We start from the raw sequence: 20356 nt of genomic DNA, 5'->3' as shown, positions 1-20356 counted from the left end.
GATTTATTGTGTGCACTAGAAAAACCATGTGCATTTGCACCATTTTTCTGAAAATCATCTTCAAATCCTCTATTAGTATCTTTTAGGTTTGTGTTAATTAATTAGACATATCTTTTGTCTTCATCTTTTTTGGATCTGGATTGCTTTGCATATAATATTGATCTGTGTGATTTAAATATTTTCTTTGAAAAGCGACATAGTTTGTATCATGTTCAGACCTCATCTATGATGCTTTTGCTTGACAATCCACATAATCTATTTGAGAAACACATAAAAATTTAACAAGCCTTGCACCCTTGCTTGCTGAAATGATTTTATTTTCAGCTAATAGGTAACAAAATTTCTCACAATCAAGGTTGTGCCATTCTTTCATTTTTAGGTGAATTACAAAACTAGCTCAACACAAATTGGATGCACCATTGATGCTTTCCTTTTCCTTCTAGACAACATGGATCTCTGCATGATGGCACCTTAGAATGATTCTAATTAGGGTGCTAATCTTGTTTCTGTAAATTAGTAACTGGCCATTCAACTTCATAGAACAATGCTAGTCTAGAAAGAAAAACCTGCATTGCTTTGGCCCCCCATTAATAAAATCAAAACTTTTTTTTAATTTGGTAGTAATTGGTGAACATGATCTTTGGCAGGGAGTAGCTAATAGTTGTTTTCCAGAATCAAGTGGACCTAAGATGAAGAATTCTAGTGCAAATTGGCAAAATTGTGGGTCTTCGCACTATTTTTCTTAGTAGCATCCTCAACTCCTCCTTGATGATCTTTTAGGACTTCTTTTTTATTTAGGCACATATTTCCACTTCATCCTTTTTGAATCTGGATTACTCAGGATGCAATGTAAATTTGTGTTATTTAACTCACCTCTATTTTATCTTTTCCTTTTAAAAGTAACCTACTTTTTTTTATGTACAGACCTAATCTATGACCTATTTTTCCTTCAAACTACCATTTCAGACAACCTAAGGTCTAGTTTTAAGTGTAGCACTGGAGTATTCCTTATTAAAATCTCATATTGTTTTAAAGTGTAGTGGTTCTACCACTATATACGGTCGCCTTCCTTTGTTAATCTATCATGACCTTTGTTTTTGTAAGACAGGCATGAAACTTCTCTTGACAATCACTACTTTCTAGCATAGAAGCTTTGTAGCGATCCTTGGATATATTTAAAATCCTATGGAAAAAAGATGAATCATTTCTTTAAAAACTTGCTCCTTCCACACAAGAAGCTACTTTTGAATTGTAGATATCAACCAAGTTATTAACAAGCTCCTACCATTCTCAGCATCATGGAACTTATAAAAAATTGAATCCTTAAAATTAAGCAGCTTACTATGTTTATGCCCAAAATATCTTCAGGTTATAACCAACACCTTGGATAGGATTATAAACTAGCAACACCAAGCAGTACAGTTAAATAAATGTTTGTCATGAGCTATGGCTAATTGGCCACATTCTAGATAACTATAGATTCAATCATAGGGATCTAATAAATGCTAAAATCCATTTTTCATTTTTGAATTGATAGAAGAGCATTTTAAACATAAAACAGTATCAATGTGTTTGGTTCAATAAGAAGTTTCTTGGGTCACTTTGAATTAGAAATTATCTGAATTTCAAGATTGAAAATGAAACACTTATTACATTTTAGCTATTTTTCCAATTGATATGTTCATCTGTTGACCAAGGGAAGGCTAAATCAAGAGAGCTTTCAGTAGCATACAGAATTACAATGTCATGGCTTAACATGAATATTGTCATAATTATAAGATGCTGAACTCAATTCTATAGATCAAATATATCTTAATACATCTGCTGAGCAAGTTCCATTTTTTCTCTTTTATTTGATCCTCATTGCAAGTCTGCAAAGTGATGTTGCACATAACATATTTGGATTCTAGACAGCTGCATAACTTTCAACTACTGAAACATCAGTATTCTGGCTTTACATGAATTGGTATGGTGGAAACAAAGCTACAAAGTAGATTTTCAATAATATCTATAATAAGTTTTACTGAATGCTCAAATTCCAGCTTAATTACCAATCTGAAATAGATTGAGATGATATTTACATAATTACAAGGGAAATCTTTCTTGGCATAATAGTTGCATTATAAGGGATCAGTTCGTCTGACCAACTAAACTATGAGTAAACTAGGGCCTTACCACATATATTCACTAGTACGTTTGCACTTGTTTTTCTACCAAAATTTTTGACCAAAGCTATAATTCCTTCTTTTTTCTTTTCATTCCTACGTTGGTCGAAAATAAAAATTATGTGGCCGATTTGGTCGAAATTTCGACCAACCTATGTATTTTTAAGTTGAATTTCGACCAACTCAATGTTATAACAAAAAAAAACAAAGTTTCATTCATTCACGGGTAATGCATTTCCTCACGCACCTATTTATGCCGACTGCTGGGATTCCTTGAGCTTTGTCGTTGGCAAGGGCTTGCCACAGACATGCTTACCGCATGAGTGAGCACCTAGGTGAAGTGTAAGTTGGTTCGTAGCCAGGCAGCAAGCCACGAGTCATTGCTTTCTAGTTTGTTTGGTCGAGTCATGCACCGCAATGCCCTTTCTGATAATGCTTGCATTGTTGGCTACAAACGGCACAAGAAGCAGACAACGACGGATTGGAGAAGAGGTCTAAATTTTCGACATTGCTCGGCTGGTGCCAAATTGGTATTTCTCCATTCTCCTTTTACTAGGGTTTCAACTTATGTGCAGTTGCCTGCATTTTTAGACACTCTCCAAATGTAGTTGTTTCAGGAATTACCATATATTCTAATACAACTCATTTCAAAAATGCTTGTTTAAGCCACGAATATGGGATGAATTTATTGTATCCTAAGAATTTGATTTGTAATGGCTATATGGCGCCTCAAATTTTCTTGCGGCGCATCAAAAAATACTACTCCAAGGAAACATTTTGGTAGAATAAGTGATAGGAAAAAGCTATGATTAAAAATGCATTTGCACATCTAATTTACTCTAACCAAAAACATTCTTAAGCAAAAAAAAAGGATGAAGGATCAGGAACCTCTTCGTGAGGCAAAAAGGTCTCTATTCAAATCAATATGCATATACGTGCTCATTTCTTCACTTGTCTATAAATGATTTTTAATTTTTAATCTCCAAGATAACCATGAACTAAATGAAATCACCAACATCCAAATCCTTCAGGTTAATTTAAGTGTGTGGAATCCTTCATGCTCAATTGAAGCGTGTGGTTTCTCTTATAGATCTATCTCTCTATATTAAAAGGAGAGAAAGTTGTTTGTATTAGATATCCATATCACAAAACTACCATATTTTTCTCAGTGTATATAGTCCCTTTTGGATAGTTCTGCCTCATTTCGAGGCAACTATACTCAAATGTTAATTTGTTTCTTGGATCGATTTTGTGACAGTTTTTAGCATCAATGTTTTGGATCATCCTACGCGATCTATCAACGTTACTCTCCCGTATCCAGATGATGGATCATGTAGTATGATCCAAAACGTTGATGCTAAAAACTGTCACACAATTTATCCCAGAAACAAATCAGCATTTAACATGGATTGTGAAGATCTAGTAGACTTACCTGTATTTAAGTCATGTCAATTATTCATGATACATTCTTGGACATTTATTATCGTGGAATCTGCTTCTACATAAACAAGATAGGAAAACATGGCTTCATGCCAAGCAGATCTTCATGCTAAATCTTATAGTTTAAATCTCATTGTGATGATAAAATAGAAAACGTCAGTGTACTTCAACCATGAACTTTACATTGGTCAGCGTGGAGAATAAATAGAAAGCAAGCACAAATTAGTAATATATGCATACTTTTGATTTGTATATTTAGCAAATAAGAAAAGAACATTGATTAAATACGAGGGGTTCCAAGCAGGCTGGTTAATACCAGTCTCTTTCTAATTTATTCCTCTGATACAAAACTTTAGGAATACTCAAAAAATTGTTCCTTGCTGGTATCCAATTAAACATCTTCACATTAGTTCAGAAACCCTAGGTCTGAAACTGAATACATGCATGCTGAAGAAGTTATAAAAAAAATCAGATAGAACTCAACATATCTTAGGAAATTAAAATATACATCAATCTAATATATTTGAAACAAGATTGAAGCATTTCACAAACCTTTGTAATTGCTTCTCTAAAACCTCGCACTTGGTAATGGTATCTTTGCATTGCATGCGCCTCTCCTGAAGCTCTAGCTCCAAAGCATCCACTTTTTCAGACAACCCTTTCATCTCAGTTTCTGTTGCCTTGAATTGAGATTTAATATCTGATTTATGTGAAATCATGGCTGCTAGTTCATTCTCTAATAACTGCTTTGATTCCTTAGTAGATTCAAGCTGCATTTGCAAGTTTGCCAGCATTTGTTCCGATTTAGTAAGTTGACTTTCTGTGTGTTCAAGTTTCTCTTTAGTTGCAGCTAGGACTACCTTTTAGATTAGCATTGTCACTCTTCAAATGCATAAGTTGTTCCTCCAACTCTGTAACTTGATGCTTGGTGTGATCAAGCTTCTCTTTTGTTATAGTGAAGACTCCTTCCAGATTAGTATCCTCACTCTTGAGACGTATGAGCTCCTCTTTTAACTCAATAATTTGATACTGTGTGTGTCCAAGATCCTCTTTGGTTGCGGCCAAGATTGTTTCTAGATTTGCATTCTCACTCTTGAAGCACATAAGCTCCTCTTCTAACTCTCCAATTCTGCTTACTTGGGCCTTCAACTCAGATTCCAAAGATGTTTTTTCTACTTGAATGCTGTTAAGCTTCCTAATTATGTATAAATTGCCAGCAGCTAGTTGAAAGCGTAGGCTATTAGGCTTTTCTTCTCTTGAAAGATCCTGAGCACTTTCTTGTCTTGTGAATTTATCTGTACTAATAGAATTACGAAGAAAACTAGACTGCATCAGGTTGGGCAATTGGTTGCCAAAATTTGTGGCTTCATTTTGGAAGATTTCACTGAAACCAAGAGCAAACATTTTCCTAAATTGAGATAACAAAGATATCAGTTCAACAATTAACTCTGTAATGTTTTCTTTGCACTACAAAAAGTAATCCACTAATTGAGAAAACTCCTGAATTCTAAAAACTAGTTTATCAGTATCTAATAATTTAAATTTTTGAGTCTTTTCAGGGTCTTGGGCTATAGATTGTAAGAAATTGACGACACTGACAATAGCAATTGCAAACTCTACATCAATAGAACTAAATCTAATCCCAGTATCAGAATGAGAAGTGAAGTTAGCTTTCACAGAAGACCAGATATGTGTCTGAGAATCTCTAGTACTTTCAGTATCTATTGCCATGACATATTTGACCTCATCTAGTATTTTGTGCAGGTCTGCACCCTCAACATCAATAGCAAGGATCATATCATGCTTTTCTTTGAGACTAACTAGGGCAGATTCATTCCAAGTGTTTCTAGCTTGCAGAACAATTAGATTTTCTTGTAAATGGTTCATTTTTTTTAACAACTCAGAGCATTCTTGATTGACAGTTTGAAGCTTTGATTCTTTTTGTGCAAGAGCTTCTTCTAAGAAAGCTCTATCTTCTTGATTAGATGAAATATCAAAACTTCCTGAAACATTCTTGTCAGTTATTTCATCTAAATTTCCTACTTCTGCCTGATCCAATCCAGTTGAATCCATGGAAGCCAATCTCTCCATCTCAAGGAAATCATCCATCAAATCTACCTTGGACACATCACTGAGCTTCTTAGCTTTGCCAATGACCTTTTCTACTTTGATATGATCCAACTCTGCAATCAGTGTTGAAGCCCATGACTCTGCACTAGGGTCACCATCATTCCTGTCCTCAGAAATGGAAGACAAGCTTGGTGGATTGCTTGTGCTTTCATTTCTTGATCCTTCCAAATGCAACTCAAGTGCAGGTTTTCCTTGCCTTCGCCTCAAAGATTCCAACTGTTGTTTAACAGTGGAGAGTTTGGCAGCTGTTCTAGCACACATGACTCTAGAAGCCTTAAGCTCACCGTTTTGCTTTGAGAGAGCATCTTTTAGCATCTTGTTCTCTTCTTCTATTGCCGGCACTTTTCCTGTATGGTATTTAGTTGCTTTTTGAGAATGCTCTTTGTGTCTATCATTTAATGTCTCTACTGAAGAACGTGGTGAACCAGCACCCTTACTAAGTGACTTCCTCAATTTGATATCCCCAGACTCCCTTCCAGCAGTATCTACTTCAAGTTTCATTTGAGCCAGTGTAGTAGGCCCTGGTAATCATTTTTTAAGCAGACCTCTTAGCCTCTGACACTCGGCCTCTAACTTGGTAACTTTCTTAACTGTTTCTATTTGCTGCTTGCTAGCAGCCTGGGCAGATTTCTTACTAATATCCCTTTCATTAATTATTATACCCAGTTCTTTGTTAAGCACATGAATTTTATATTTGAGGCCAACATTCTAACTTTCTAACATCTCAAGTTTAGTTTGAAGAACTTTAGCCTCAGACTCAACTTAGTTTCTAGCTTCTTGCAAATCAAATAATGCTTTTGAATTTTCCTGAGGAGATGTGAATGCTGCATTACTTCTTGCTTCTTCCTCAATGGAATGCTCTAATTTCAAAGATACCCTTCCTTGTGTTTCTTTCAAAATTTAATTGTATCTTTCTTGCTGGATGCACGTGCCTTCAATGGACAAATACACAGAAACATTGTGTCAACTGTAAATTTGGATTGCAAATTGGATCTCAAGGCTATAGCTCTTCAGGCTAGGAATGCTGAGTACAATCCCAAGGTAAGTGGCTTGGATATTATTTCTATTTTCTGTAAAAGTGTTATCACTTTACTGTTCATGGTTGCTCAAAATTAAATCTCTCTCCATAGAGCAACACACAAGCAAGAGATGCATAACTATAGTAGTATATTGTATGGAGGATTTGAAAATTTAAAAATTACTAGAAAATGCTTGTGGAAGGAAATTGTAATAAAAGCATTTCTATCAACTCTGTGTTCTCCAAAAGGATAAGATTGAAAACTAAGAAAAGATGACAATTAAAAGCATAAAGAATATTCCTGAAGTCTATCGTAACAACTTAGTTGACCATTATAAATTTATAACTAAAATTGCAATATTATTTTACTAATGGGGATGAGAATGAAAAGTCCCCTTCCCATTGTGCCTAGCTTGTAAAATGATTAGGACATCCCCAACCTGATGCCCTCAGATAGTAATATCTGTAAAATCAAAGTTACACATTTCATATATGTAAAAACTGACAGCTACCACCATATTCTGAAAAAAGCTTAGTATTGAAACATAATTATTGTGGGCTTACAAAATATGCAAGGCCCCTCTTAGACACCAATCCTTAATAAAGAAAGCTATGTGTGGCCCCATTGTCTTTAAGAACAGTGATGCCTTGTCCCAGCAAGACTTTGCGAACTTTGTGAGAGTATGGAACTTGTCCCTTGTGTGGTCTTCAAAGTACAGCCAAGATGCTGAAGTTGGTTCCTCCTCTCACTATTTCAGGTTCCTATTCTTCTTTATGAGCTTTAGCTCTTCTGTCTCAGCCTCATCATCATAGGCAGCCTCAATATAATATGGATTTAATAACTGGGTTCCCATAACTCCTAAAAATCGAAGCACAATAGACTTACTTCTCAATTCAACAGTGAAATTCACATACCCTTTTATTATAGCATTAGATTCTACACTTCTTTTTAAAATTAACATTGTATTGATTCAAACGAGGTGCTCTAGAAATGAATTTGTTCCTTGGCTCTAAAGATTCCAGATCTAGGGACTTTTTGACTACATCTAAAATTACATAGTTAAATCCTGATATTCATATGAACTGTAAATAAGTTGAAAAGTTGAGTCTTAAATTTATCTAGTTAGTTTTAATCAGTAGGTTTTTAATTGTGGCTATTTTTAAATTCAGATAGCTGTATGTATCTTTAGAAGGAAGCAGAATGAGTTTGATGTTACCGAACAACATTAATGGCAACTATAAGGCAAAATTTATGTTCGGTCCAATTTATTTGCAGGTATATTTTCCTATGAAGAAAGACCACGCCTGACAATATGAACCTAGAACAAAATAATGAGACAATGGCTGCATTGTGGGCTCAGTTCTGATGAAAACCTGATAAATGTTATTGTCCTTCCAAAAAGTGTAAGGGCTTAAAGAATCGAAGAATTCTAATCACAACAGCCCAGAGTCATTGTAGGCACTATGGTCATGTTGAAGGGGGCCACGATTTTCATCCATTGCTGATTGTGGATTTCCTACTGGAGGAACATGGAGGTGTGAATATCCAAGCTGAGGATAACACTCCCATGGAAGAAGATGATAATGTGCCAGAGGACATGATTGAAGAAGATGGTATTGGGGTAGGCGATGAAGAGGCTCACAATGATGGTACTGGCGAATCTGATAATAATGATGAAGATGGTCTTGATATACCTTTACTTGAGAAGGCACATGAGCCCTTATACGAAGGCTCTCAAAAAACTCTACTGTCGGCTATAGTGTTGTTGGTGAACTTAAAGGTTATGAATAGTATATCCAATGTAGCAATGTCACGTATGCTAAGGTATGTCATTTTTGTCATCTTCAATGTTAGCATACAATTACTATTCATTATATTAACAATGCATATTTGTTGTTGTAGGTTGATTAGTGAGTTTTTGTTACCACCATCAAACATTTTGCCTCGTTCATACCGAATATTATCTAACATTATGGATCAGATTGGAATGAAGTATCAAACAATACATGCATGTCCTAATGATCACATTCTATATTATAAACAACATGAATTTGCAACAGAATGCCCTAATTGTCATGTTAGTAGATATCAGTCAGATCAAATAATAGAAAAAGTGCCTCACAAGGTTCTTCGGTACATTCCCATTATTCCACGTTTTGAACAGTTATTCAAGTGCGCTAGCTTGGCACAATTTATGGATTACCATGCACGCAATAGAAGTCAGGATGACATTATGCGAATGCCTGCCGATGTTTCTACATTTAAAGAGATAGAAGAAACATGGTCACACTTTAAAGAACCTCGTAATCTGAAACTTTCATTGGCGGCGGACGGTGTCAATCCATATGGAGATATGAGATCTGTTTACTCAGTATGGCCTATTTTTGTTATTAACAATAACATTCCTCCTTGAATGTCCATAAAGAGGGAGCACATAATGTTGTCAATGATTGTGCCAGGTATTTTTTTATTTTATAGTTATCTAAATTAATTTATAAATAGTGCATGAAAATGGTTATAATAATTACGTAATGTTTATGTTCATTCAATTGCTAGGTAAATACCAAATTAAAGATATGAACGTGTATATTGAGCCCCTAATTGACGAGTTGTTAAAGTTATGGAATGGCATCACTATGTATGACATCTCTAGACCGATAGGACATCGACAATTTCAATTCCATGCAATGCTTGTATGGACAATACATGATGCCCCTGGGCTAACTCATTTTTGCAGTATATTATATTGTTAAGATCACATATTTTTGGTCTATTATAGTGCTTACACATTACTATCGAATGCTTAAGTTGTGCATAATAATTGTACATGATCTTTTAGGTCTTCAAACAAAGGGAAAATTTGCATGTCTAGTTTGTGGTCCGAAGATGAAATGTCGTCATTCGAGAAGTTTAGGAAAGCAGGTGTTTGATGAGGTTAGACACTTTCTCCACAATAATCATAGGTATCGAATTGCCGAAAAACATCTTTTCAATGGGAAAGAAGAGATATCATCAAGGCCACGAAGAATGACACTTCATTTATGGAAGTTGGAATATGATCGACTAAATCGTCAAGGTAATGTCCAATTTGTCGTCTGAAGCTTACAATTTGTATTTTGATATTGTCTTATATTTACTAATGTTGTAATTGATGCTCGTGAAGGTCGTCAAGTCATCAATGACCAACTTCCTAGAGGAATGAAAAGTTATCCTACTCAATTTAGTAGGTTATCATACTACAAGGATCTCCCAATCGCGCATTTGTTTGATGCTATGCATATTGGAAAGAATGTAACAGAGACACTATGGAAAATGTTGGATGGAAGGCGTGATAGAGAACAAATTGCTAAAATTTGTACTAACATTCATGAATCCAATCATGCACTAAAAGTTTTCATTGAATCAAATAGGAATGGAGACTGCATAAATATAAGTGCCCTTCCTTGGTTATTAACGGAGCAACAAAGTGATGCATTAAAAAAAGTCAAAAAAAATGAAATTTCCAACAAGATTTGCTGCAAATATACGCACTCTTCTATTAAAGAAAGGTGATTTTGGGTCAAGGTTGAAAACACATGATTGGCATACCTTCCTCAAGGTAAGTCATGTTTTCTATTACAGAATATTTGTAAGATTTAATGTAGTACCAATTGCATTATTTAATAATATATTGAAATGATCATATTTTAATGATTGCAGTTCGTCCTACCTCTATCCCTTCCACAACAGTTTTACAACAGTATTAAACAAGTTATATATGATCTTGGAAAATACATGAGGTTAGAAGAGTTTTTTTTTAGATTTGTAGCTTTTTATCTTAAATCTATTGTATAATTTTATTTGAAATCTCCTTTATGTGTTTTTGCGTGTTGAATCTCTTTTAGGTGGTTATCATCTAAAGAAATTGATAAAAAAGATATAAAATATTGGAAGAGAAAAATTCCACAGCTTATGTGTGAAATGTAAAAGTGTTCACCTCCAATGTTTTTCAATGCTCAAGAACACTACCTCATACATCAAGTTGAGAAGATTGAATTGTGTGGACCTGTACAAGCTAGATCAATGTGGATGGTTGAGAGACACTTGAAATTTATGAAGGGCTTGGTTCGACAAAGAGCACGTCATGAGGGTTCTATGATAGAGGGATATATGATATACCAGACCATGGTATATATCAGTGAATATCTTCCAAAGTTTGCAGCAGGTATCCATGTAGATCGCATTTGGGATCCCAACTGTAATGACAAATTCAAAGGGGAGTACTTGACGGGGAAAGGTAGATTGAGGAGGGTAAGAGGTAATTATAAGTTTTTTTTTGTAATTTAACAATTTTTATCCATCATCAATATATATAAGTTGTTTCTAGCTGGTGTAATTGTTTTCTTTATAGTTGGTCGTGAGTGGGATGCACTACACTTGTATATTGCAAACAATCTTGATTGGATGACAGTATGGATTAAACAGTCTCAAGAAAATGGTTGCTCATTAACATGGAATGGTGTTGCATCGTTGGTTAAAGAAGCTCATCGTAATGGAGATCCCAATGTTACGCCAATGTTACTTGATCTAATATATGACTTAAGAGATACAAAGGTATGCATAAGATTACTAATCATGAGACATAAGTTTAATATCAACTCACAGATCAATGAGAAGATTCTTGACATGTTTGAATAATTGCAGGTCAAACACCACAAAGCTATGTACTACCATGGCTATAAATTCCGCACAAAAAAGTTAGATGAAATAAAAAAATGGTGTGATTCTGAGATAAGTGTTGTCTTCACAGTAACCAATATTTCATCTAGAACTGACATACATCCTCATTAATCTAAAAATCGATACTATGACATTTTGGATGATATACTTGAGTGCGACTTTAATTCATTCAAAATAGTTCTATTTGTCGTCAAATGGTTTAGGTTACGACTGAATCGAAATGATTTCGATAGGGTTGTTATTGAACATGATAGTAGATTTACTATGATTAATACAAGGTCATTTAAGCCAGTCGGAGATGAGCCCTATGTTCTTCCAAGCCAATACGAGCAAGTGTTTTACTTTGATGTTCCACACAAACCAAGTTGGTCATTTGTTGTTAGACATGACCCAAGAGGAAGGCCGGTAAAGTATAATGTGATCGAAGAAGAAGATATTGAAGAAGCACAAGAGGAAGTAAATGATTATCAGGAATGACAGTTTTCCAGTAATGAAGAAGAAGATAGTGATGATTTTGGTCATGCTAACAATAATGGTGATAATGATGATGATGATGCTGATGACGATCATGATCATGGTGATGAAGATGGTGATGATCATGGCGATGATGGTCATGATGATGATAGTGATCAAGAGGATGATGATGGTGATGAAGATGGTGGTGGTGACAACAACGATCAAAGTGACAAGCACGATAATGGTGATGATGATGATGACATGGATGAAGATCATGATGATCAATGAAATGTCCAGGTAGGATCAATGTCAACTATGATGGGGTGTTGTATGACCAAATATTTCTTTCCAAACCATATGTGCACATATAAACATTAAGTAGAACATGTCAAATTTTTTTTAGATATAAACATTAGTTACACTAAATTTTTAACTTAAAACAAATGATTTACATATTCAATCTACTTTATTATTAATATTTTTTTGGTAAGTCTATTACTTTAATTTCGCTGCTGATTTGTAAGACTTACTAATTTTTTTCACAAGGGATATGGATGCACCATCTTAGACACCTTCAATAGAGGTAAACATTAATTATTGTAAATTTTAATGTTAATATAGAAACAAATGTCATATTATTATGTTCTTTTCTTTATGGCTTTGGAGTTATTTTGATGAAAGTATATGAATATTTGATGTCACAAATGATAAGAAAAAGCTACAATGATCGTTGATCAAATGCAATCTGAAATACGAGCATCATATCTACATGACATTGGCCTTAGTACTGACCCTGTATTCATCACCCAACAAATTACGCAAAGATACATTGATGAACTTGTTAACATTATCATCAAGGGTGACAGAAGTGAGGAGAAAGAGGCACCGAGAATAGAATTGGACCGTAGAATCCAATCTTTGAAGGTAAGCAGTAATTCGACTAAAGCAGTAATAGAAGTTCAATAGATATTAATATTTTATAGTATCTTATGGATCATGATCTCTAATTTTATGTGTTCTTGTATAGACATATGTGCCAGTTGCGACATCACATGGTGAACATGGTTAGGGTTGTTGCGCAGTACCTTGTGTAATTAACACTTTGTTTGTTTTGATCAACATTATAACACTTACCTTTTTTTTGTGGACGTTTCTCACTAGTATCCTATTTGATCTTTATCCATTGCAAATGTCTTTGCTAACAATATTCTATTCTTTAGCTCATGATGAAGTGCGGACTCCTCTTTTGGTTGGCAGTCCACTATTGTCTGTTGCATTGTCGGCAACAAGGACCATGCAAACATCATCGTCTATGCCCACTAGAACTGGTAAAACCTTGTTTTGCTATATTTTGTAATGTGCTATATTTTGTAATGTCTTTCTACAAGTTGATGAACAACGAAATAGCATATTAGTGCTTAAATGATGTCTACAGAAGCCTGCATACACACAAACACATGCATACATACACCACGCATACATACATACATACATACATATATATATATACCCACACATAGAGACATGGACATAGGCAGGGAGGTAGACCAACAGAGAGCAGTACTAAAATTGTCATTTAATTGTTATGATGTTTTAGTTGATAGACCAACAGAGAGCAGTACTATTGAAGCTGATCCATTTCCTAGAGCAGGTGATTAGTACTGGTTCGTATGAAGGGACATTGTTGCTAAATAAGAAAATTATGTTTCCATTAAAAGAACGAAAGCTTCTAGGTGCTTTAAAATTGATATTATTTAAAGTGTAAATTTAGTTTACTTTTACATTACTCATTTTGGACTGATAAATCCTTTATGTTTTTGTAGGTAATAATGCTTTCTTTGAACATCTTTTTCATATGACATTGAGACTATTTGGACCCACCATACGTAGAAGGTACGCAGTTTCATATCATTGCTACATAATTTTTCTTTTCTTCTATTTATTGTAATATATTAAAGTTATTGATCTAACAATCTATTTGTTTTTAAAAAGGTGGGATTTGCAAGCTGTGGAATTAAAAGAATCAGCTGATTGCATCTATTGAGGAGAAATTTGGGAAAAACATTTTTGACACTGGCCTACTTCTGAAAAGAGCAACAAAGCATATAAAGACTGCGAGGGATCAATATAGAAGGGCTCTTAAGGATAACCCAAAGTACAACTGTCCTTCTATGATTCCACCGATGGAGTGGAATGAAATAATAGAAGATGCAAAGGAGAAAAGGCTATGTGAAGATAGAGATAAGAAGTAGCACCGAGCAAAAAGAGGTATGTCATTATAGTATTAAGTACATTGTAATCATGCACTAATTATTGATATTTGTAAATATATAATCTAAGATGTTTGAAATTGTTCATAGATTGCAAGACACATCCGTGGCTACAAAAGCGAGAGTTGAAAAGGTTGGCCAACACAAACTTGGCTCTGGAGGCTATATGAATCTCCAGTCTCGACTTGTAAGTAGAGCAATGAATTTTTTATTTTTTTAAAATATAATGTTGCAAACAGTTTTGTTTAATGAAACCATACATGGAAAACTGACGTTATCAAGTAAAAAACACAGGGCACAGATTTCAATGTGGAGGTCAAAGATGAAGATAGAAAAATTGCCTTGAAGGAAGGCTATAAAGTTGTGGTTGCATGCCTACGTGAAGAATCTGTAAGCCTTGCCCAAGAATCCAGTGCACCAAATGATATCTCACAGGTAAATTGGTTAGATGAAAAGTAAATGAAATTAAATAGTTGAGAAGATTCTTTTTTGGTATTAGTTTTAAACGTAAATTGACTACATAACAATGTGCATAACATTTTACTGTAGCCTTCATATCCTACCACAGAACCTACTCGTGACGAAGGCCATGATGTGCATTATAGTGGTGGAGGTATTAATTTGCTATTGGAAATTAATTATGCAATTATGAATACAATTTAACATCTTCAATTGGAATTTGACGTGTATCCTTTTTTTGAATATTTCAGAGCATGTTGAACATCATGCTGAAGGAGTAAACCATGTTCCAAGTGTTCAACATGTTGACGCGGTGGCAGATCAAAATGTTAATGTACATGATGTGGCATTGTCAAGTAAGAAAAATGCATTTTATGTTGTACTTGTACTTAATTACAAACTTGTAACAGTTAGAAAAAGAAAAAGAGTGCCAATTTATCCTATTCACTTGTTCTTGCAACAAAGCCCCCTTTAGTGCAGCAACCCTTGCTCCTCCAAAGAGAAGGAGCCATTGTAATTTGACATTACACGTGCCAAAAGAAGAGAATGATGCAGATATGGATGCTCCTATGAGCGCTTTTCTTAAGAGAGTTGAGAAAAACAAAAAAAAGAAATGATGTTTTAAAAATCTTCTTTGATAAACCTTGTTGGATAATGAAAGAACTTTGTTTTAAGTATTTATGTATGAATGATGCGTATTAATACAAATTTTTATTTTATGTTAATGAATATTGTTATGTGTTAATGAAGTTTTGATTAGTATTGTGTATTAATGAATTTTATATCATATTAATGAATGTTATGTGATTGTATTGATTGAATGTTATAGTTCATAAATGGATGAATGAATGAATGAAGTATGTAATTAGATGATAATGGGTACTTTAGATTGATGTTAGGGGGAGGGGGGTGAGGCCAGATGAATTTCCACCTTCACGTGGTTGGCCTTGTTAAGTAGAGAATATTATAGTATTCTTGAAACCAAGTGAAGCTCAAATTAACATAAAATGGACACTTTGCATGTCATAGGTCTAAAATGATCCACAACTACTACTGCCCATAACATACAATGCAAATGTGATATGGGATTTATGTGTTGCTACCTACAATATTTGATATTTGATCATTTTGTTCCCTTTATATATTTACCCATTTTTTTTTGCCCTTAGCAATAGTTGTCAATAATGATATTCTGAACTATGCATTAGGTGACTTAAATGACCATTATGGGTAAATACTACAATATCATTCTAATAGAAATGGTTGATCAAAGATTCATCTCCATCTTTGGGGAAGAATGCTGACAGGATTGTTGACGAGGGCACATGCTTGCTTGTGAGTGAGCTAATTACTACATTTGACCTCATTTTTCTACCAAAATTTTCGACCATCAACTAAAAAAGTTTAAGTTGGTCGGAATGTAGAAGACAAATTTTATTTTTTTTACATCGAAGCCCCGTGTTGGTCGAAATTTCGACCAACACATATAGGGCAAAATGTGTTGGTTGAAATTTCGATCAACACGAAGCTTAGATGTAAAAACCAAAAACATTTCTTGTTTGTTATTTTTCGCGTGCACGGTTCACATTTTGTTGGAGTTGGGCGCCATCACTAGACAAAAAATTGATGCTTAAGGTCTAAAATTTTATTCTAGCTTATAGAAAGCAATCATTTAGCCCATTTGGCTCTCATTATTGACAGGTACATGGGTTGTACATCTTGGGCTTGGATTGCAGCTTATACTTTAGTGGTCAATTGGACTCTTTGTAATAGTGCAATGTTTCCTTAATCGGAGTCACTTTGATGTGGAGATTGTATCTAAGCTGGGTAGTAGTTTCTCATTGGGACCATTTGTTGTTCTCTTGGTGAGTTGTGCAACAATCTTTGCATATTTTTCCTCTCATTTTCAAATTTATGCGCAAATAAGAATTATAATATTTCCCATTGAAGTGATAATGAGTTATGTAAAACAATCCTTTTATCACATAGTGTTCAGCTTTTCAATTGGGTCATTTTATAGGGTTCATGCACTATTTTGTCTATGATTGCAATACTTCCTCTTGAAAAACTTTTCTTCTTCCATGTTTTACTCATAAGAAAGGTTGATAATCTTGTCAAAAGTTTGATTTGAAATATTGATATTTTCTGTATTCAACTTTTTGGTATTCCTTCTGTTATATGATGAATGTATTTTATGCTTATTTCCTTTGGTTGAAATGCCAATAATAGGGTATCAGCACATATGATTACATTGTTGCAATGAGGGAGCAAGAGCAGCAAAATATGGGAGGAGCACAAAGTCCACAAATGTCAATGACAAGTTCAGTGTCAGGATTGAGTCATTCAAGTTCTATGAGTGCATTACACCATGGGTCCTGGTGCACTCCACCACGTCTTTTTGTAGAGGACCAGGTCTGAATCTACAATCTTTGAGACAAATGCAATGTGCACATGTTATTCATATTTTATGTCAACAGATCTATATAACTTACTACACCAGTGGAAATTCTTTAGCTAAGAAGAATGTGTCTGTTGATAAGGAGATGATTTCCACAGCTAGTCAAATTGTGATGTGAATATTAGGATTTAACTGTGTGATTTTGAGTCAAACTCGATGACTCATGTTTCATGAGTAGTGATTCAACATGAATCCATCTCTCATGAGAATAAATGGAACACTTAGCAAGCTTTGGGTTTAACTGTGGAGGAAACTCCATAGTTAAGCGTGCTAAGGCTGGAGTAGTACTGGGATGGGTGACCTCCCGGGAAGTCCCGGTGCTTCACCCCTGTGAGCATCACCTAGATCCAATGAGTGCTAAGTGTTCCATTTATTCTCATGAGAGATGGATTCATGTTGAATCACTACTCATGAAACATGAGTCATCGAGTTTGACTCAAAATCACACAGTTAAATCCTGATATTCACATCACAATGTGTCTGTTTTTAACAAAAACTAATGCATGTGGAGATCACATGGGAATTGGTTTCTACCTTATTGCAGATTCCACTCCCACGAGTGGATGAGGACAAAAAGGTGATTGAGGATGTGGATAAAGATAGACGTTATGCAATTGATGTGTCAATTGTAAGAATTATGAAGAGTAGAAAAGTTTTAGCACACCAAGAACTTGTTGTGGAGTGCGTTGAGCAACTTGGACAGATGTTCAAGGTGAATTGCCTGATTGGATGCTAGATACTTTTGTTTGCATCACTAGTACTTTAGATTTGCTTTCTACTTTCCCACAATGAATGGGTTTATACTTGTGTGAATTTGTAAAAAGTGGTCTTTTCTTTTTTCAGTAGATTGTCCTTTATCCGTAAGAAAATGATATACCTGGATAAGTAGGCATATTGATATATCTTCATAGGCATATTGGCGACTGTTTGATGTACTTTTTCCTCTTTGTAGTGCGTAGTTTATGTCTGCGGTCCTGATGTGATCATATTTGGCATGGTGGTTCTTTGGAAAGGGAGGAGATCCTGGCAGTGGCAAGCCCAAACTTCAGATTGTTGTTCCTTGTACGGCTTTTGGTGGAGCATTAATAAGTTTTGTACTGTGCCCAGCAGAGTTGATAAAGGTAACAAGAACTAGACTTTGTATCTATTGTATGTATATAAATTGAACTCTAGACTCCATACCATTGACTATTTGCTGTTTTGCAGTGTAGATTGCAAGTTTAGGAGAATGACAACAGGCAACTGAAAAAGCATCAGCAGAGATATGCTGGGCCTCTGGACTGTGCACTGCAAACTCTTAGAAATGAAAGGGTAAGGTGTTAAATTGTTGTTACTATTTGGTATGTAGTTGTAGAGATGCAATATAAATGCTTCACGTGGTATCCTTCATTATACAAGATATTGTTTGATTGTTTCATTGGTGCATAATTTTCCAGGTACAAGGTTTGTTTCGTGGTGGCCTAACTACATTTTTTAGGGAGTCTATTGGAAACACAGTTTTCTTCAGTACTCATTAATTGAATCGTTATCATATGCTTTCACTTATTAGTATGCATGATAAGGTGAATCCCCAAATGAATTCCCAGTCTTCTCAATTTGTTAGAGTAGATTTACCTATGGGGTGTAGAGCACATGGAGAGCTTGCCTGCTTATTTAGAGTTTTGTTTCTCATCCTTTTCCCAAAGGGATGTCTGCCTCTGCTGCTTTGTTAAATACATCAGAAAGGATTTCACAATGTTCCTTGTAAACTTTTGCTAAATCTAAATTTGATGAATCTTGACGAGTTATGAATTCTCCTTCCAAATTAATTGATTCTGAATCACCATCATTCCTGTTTTTCAGGCTCCCATTAGATTGACTGCTACATATAATGGTGCTCTCATGTTCTTGCTGCAATGCTCTTTCACAAATTACCCTGCAATTGCAAAGTCAATTTATATCACAGATAAGCTGTATACAAGCTAAAAGTCAGTAATCATTACACCTATATGCAGAATATCAGTTAAATATCGTCAAGGTGCCTTAGTGTACATAGCCTGTAAGAGGGAGAGATCTCATTAGCTAAGAAGAATGTGTTTGCACGTTTTTCAAATGCCTGAACTTAACTAAAAACATGTTATGGGGAACCAAATCAAACTATTTCACATCTACCTCAGCTCTTGCTTCTTCTTCAAACAAATGGATGAAGCAGACTCCCATTCTAAGTATTTTGCTTTTGCAAGTTCCTGCCAGATTTCTTCCACCATATAACTTGATGGGTTCGCCCCTCTCCCATGCTCCAATGCCTGTTCACATTTAGAGAGAATAAGTTTCCATTTAATATTCTAAAAAACAGATTCTCTAATGTCCCCTTTTAATATAATTAAGGGATTAAGATTAAGTTGTTGAAAACTAAATAGATTAAAAGACATGTAGTTTTACTTTTCATTCAGACATATTCATAAAAGACATGCTGTCTAATGTTGATTTTATAGCAGAAATGGCATAATATAAAGAACAGATAACTCAAAACACAAAATATAGCTTGCCTCTTTTATTAGAGTAGATTTACCTGTGGGTTGTAGAGCGCTCACATGTAGAGCTTGCCTGCTTATTTAGAGTTTTGTTTCTCATCCTTTTCCTGAATATCATATCAAAGAAAATACAAAGAGCTCGCACAAGTTTGTATGATTCTCTTTCTAATTTTGGCAGATAGAAAACTATTATGGCTTGACACTATGTTCAACATAATTTACAACCTCAAGAAGAGTTGGAACCCCAGTTTTATACATATGTGGCATTGGTTGCAATAACAAGAATGTCACTACATCATCTAGATATATTCAACAAATCAATATGCATATCCTGCAATATTGGCTTGCCATTAGATGACATTTCATGGAGGCAATCAATAAAACAGTTCAAACGCCTTACCTATGATTCCACATTTTGCATGCATGTCTACCAGGGCAGTTGCAACTTAAACAAATATATTCTCTCAATATATCTATTTTGTGCATATCCAGCAACCACGGCTTTTGATGACCACATTACGTTCGGGCATCCTGTCAAATAGTTCACATGACTTATCTATGCTTCCTTTTTGCAAGCATGTCTCCCAAGGCAAATGCTACTACTTCATCTACACCATTTGACAAAATCCTTTATGCTTTGATGGATGCCTATAGCTTATCCCAAAGCTCTCATTCAGCAATTATGAGATGTTCAATCAAGAGGAAACAGCTGAGAGCTTAGAGTGAC

General features: G+C 34.9%; 1 protein-coding gene and 1 pseudogene across 4 annotated transcripts in view; one reads left to right on the top strand and one right to left on the bottom strand.

The window, feature by feature from the left end:
• Nucleotides 1-18228, top strand: part of LOC149548106 (uncharacterized) — a 102692-nt gene extending 84464 nt beyond the window's left edge. The window contains exons 4-10 of one of the 4 annotated variants that reach the window (XM_089792129.1): nucleotides 13753-13822; nucleotides 13922-14197; nucleotides 14290-14386; nucleotides 14494-14634; nucleotides 14749-14812; nucleotides 14910-15014; nucleotides 18069-18228. In XM_089792129.1, coding sequence (XP_089648255.1) covers nucleotides 14366-14386; nucleotides 14494-14634; nucleotides 14749-14812; nucleotides 14910-15014; nucleotides 18069-18094 — 357 coding nt within the window. In that variant the 5' untranslated portion in view covers nucleotides 13753-13822; nucleotides 13922-14197; nucleotides 14290-14365 and the 3' untranslated portion in view covers nucleotides 18095-18228. Of the gene's footprint in view, nucleotides 1-12475; nucleotides 12513-12641; nucleotides 12854-12956; nucleotides 12994-13149; nucleotides 13258-13526; nucleotides 13581-13752; nucleotides 13823-13921; nucleotides 14198-14289; nucleotides 14387-14493; nucleotides 14635-14748; nucleotides 14813-14909; nucleotides 15015-16887; nucleotides 17177-18068 lie in introns of those variants that run through there. The other 3 variants (XM_089792130.1, XM_089792127.1, XM_089792128.1) reach the window with 3 other exon arrangements.
• Nucleotides 3450-6835, bottom strand: LOC149548107 (uncharacterized; annotated as a pseudogene).
• Nucleotides 18229-20356: the final 2128 nt, after the last annotated feature.

Source organism: Cupressus sempervirens, chromosome 7 (assembly GCF_028749045.1).
Source record: "Cupressus sempervirens isolate cs-2001-9-10 chromosome 7, ASM2874904v1, whole genome shotgun sequence".
NCBI lineage: Eukaryota > Viridiplantae > Streptophyta > Pinopsida > Cupressales > Cupressaceae > Cupressus > Cupressus sempervirens.
Note: the sequence above shows the minus strand (reverse complement) of the source record. Positions and strands in the feature narration are given on the sequence as shown.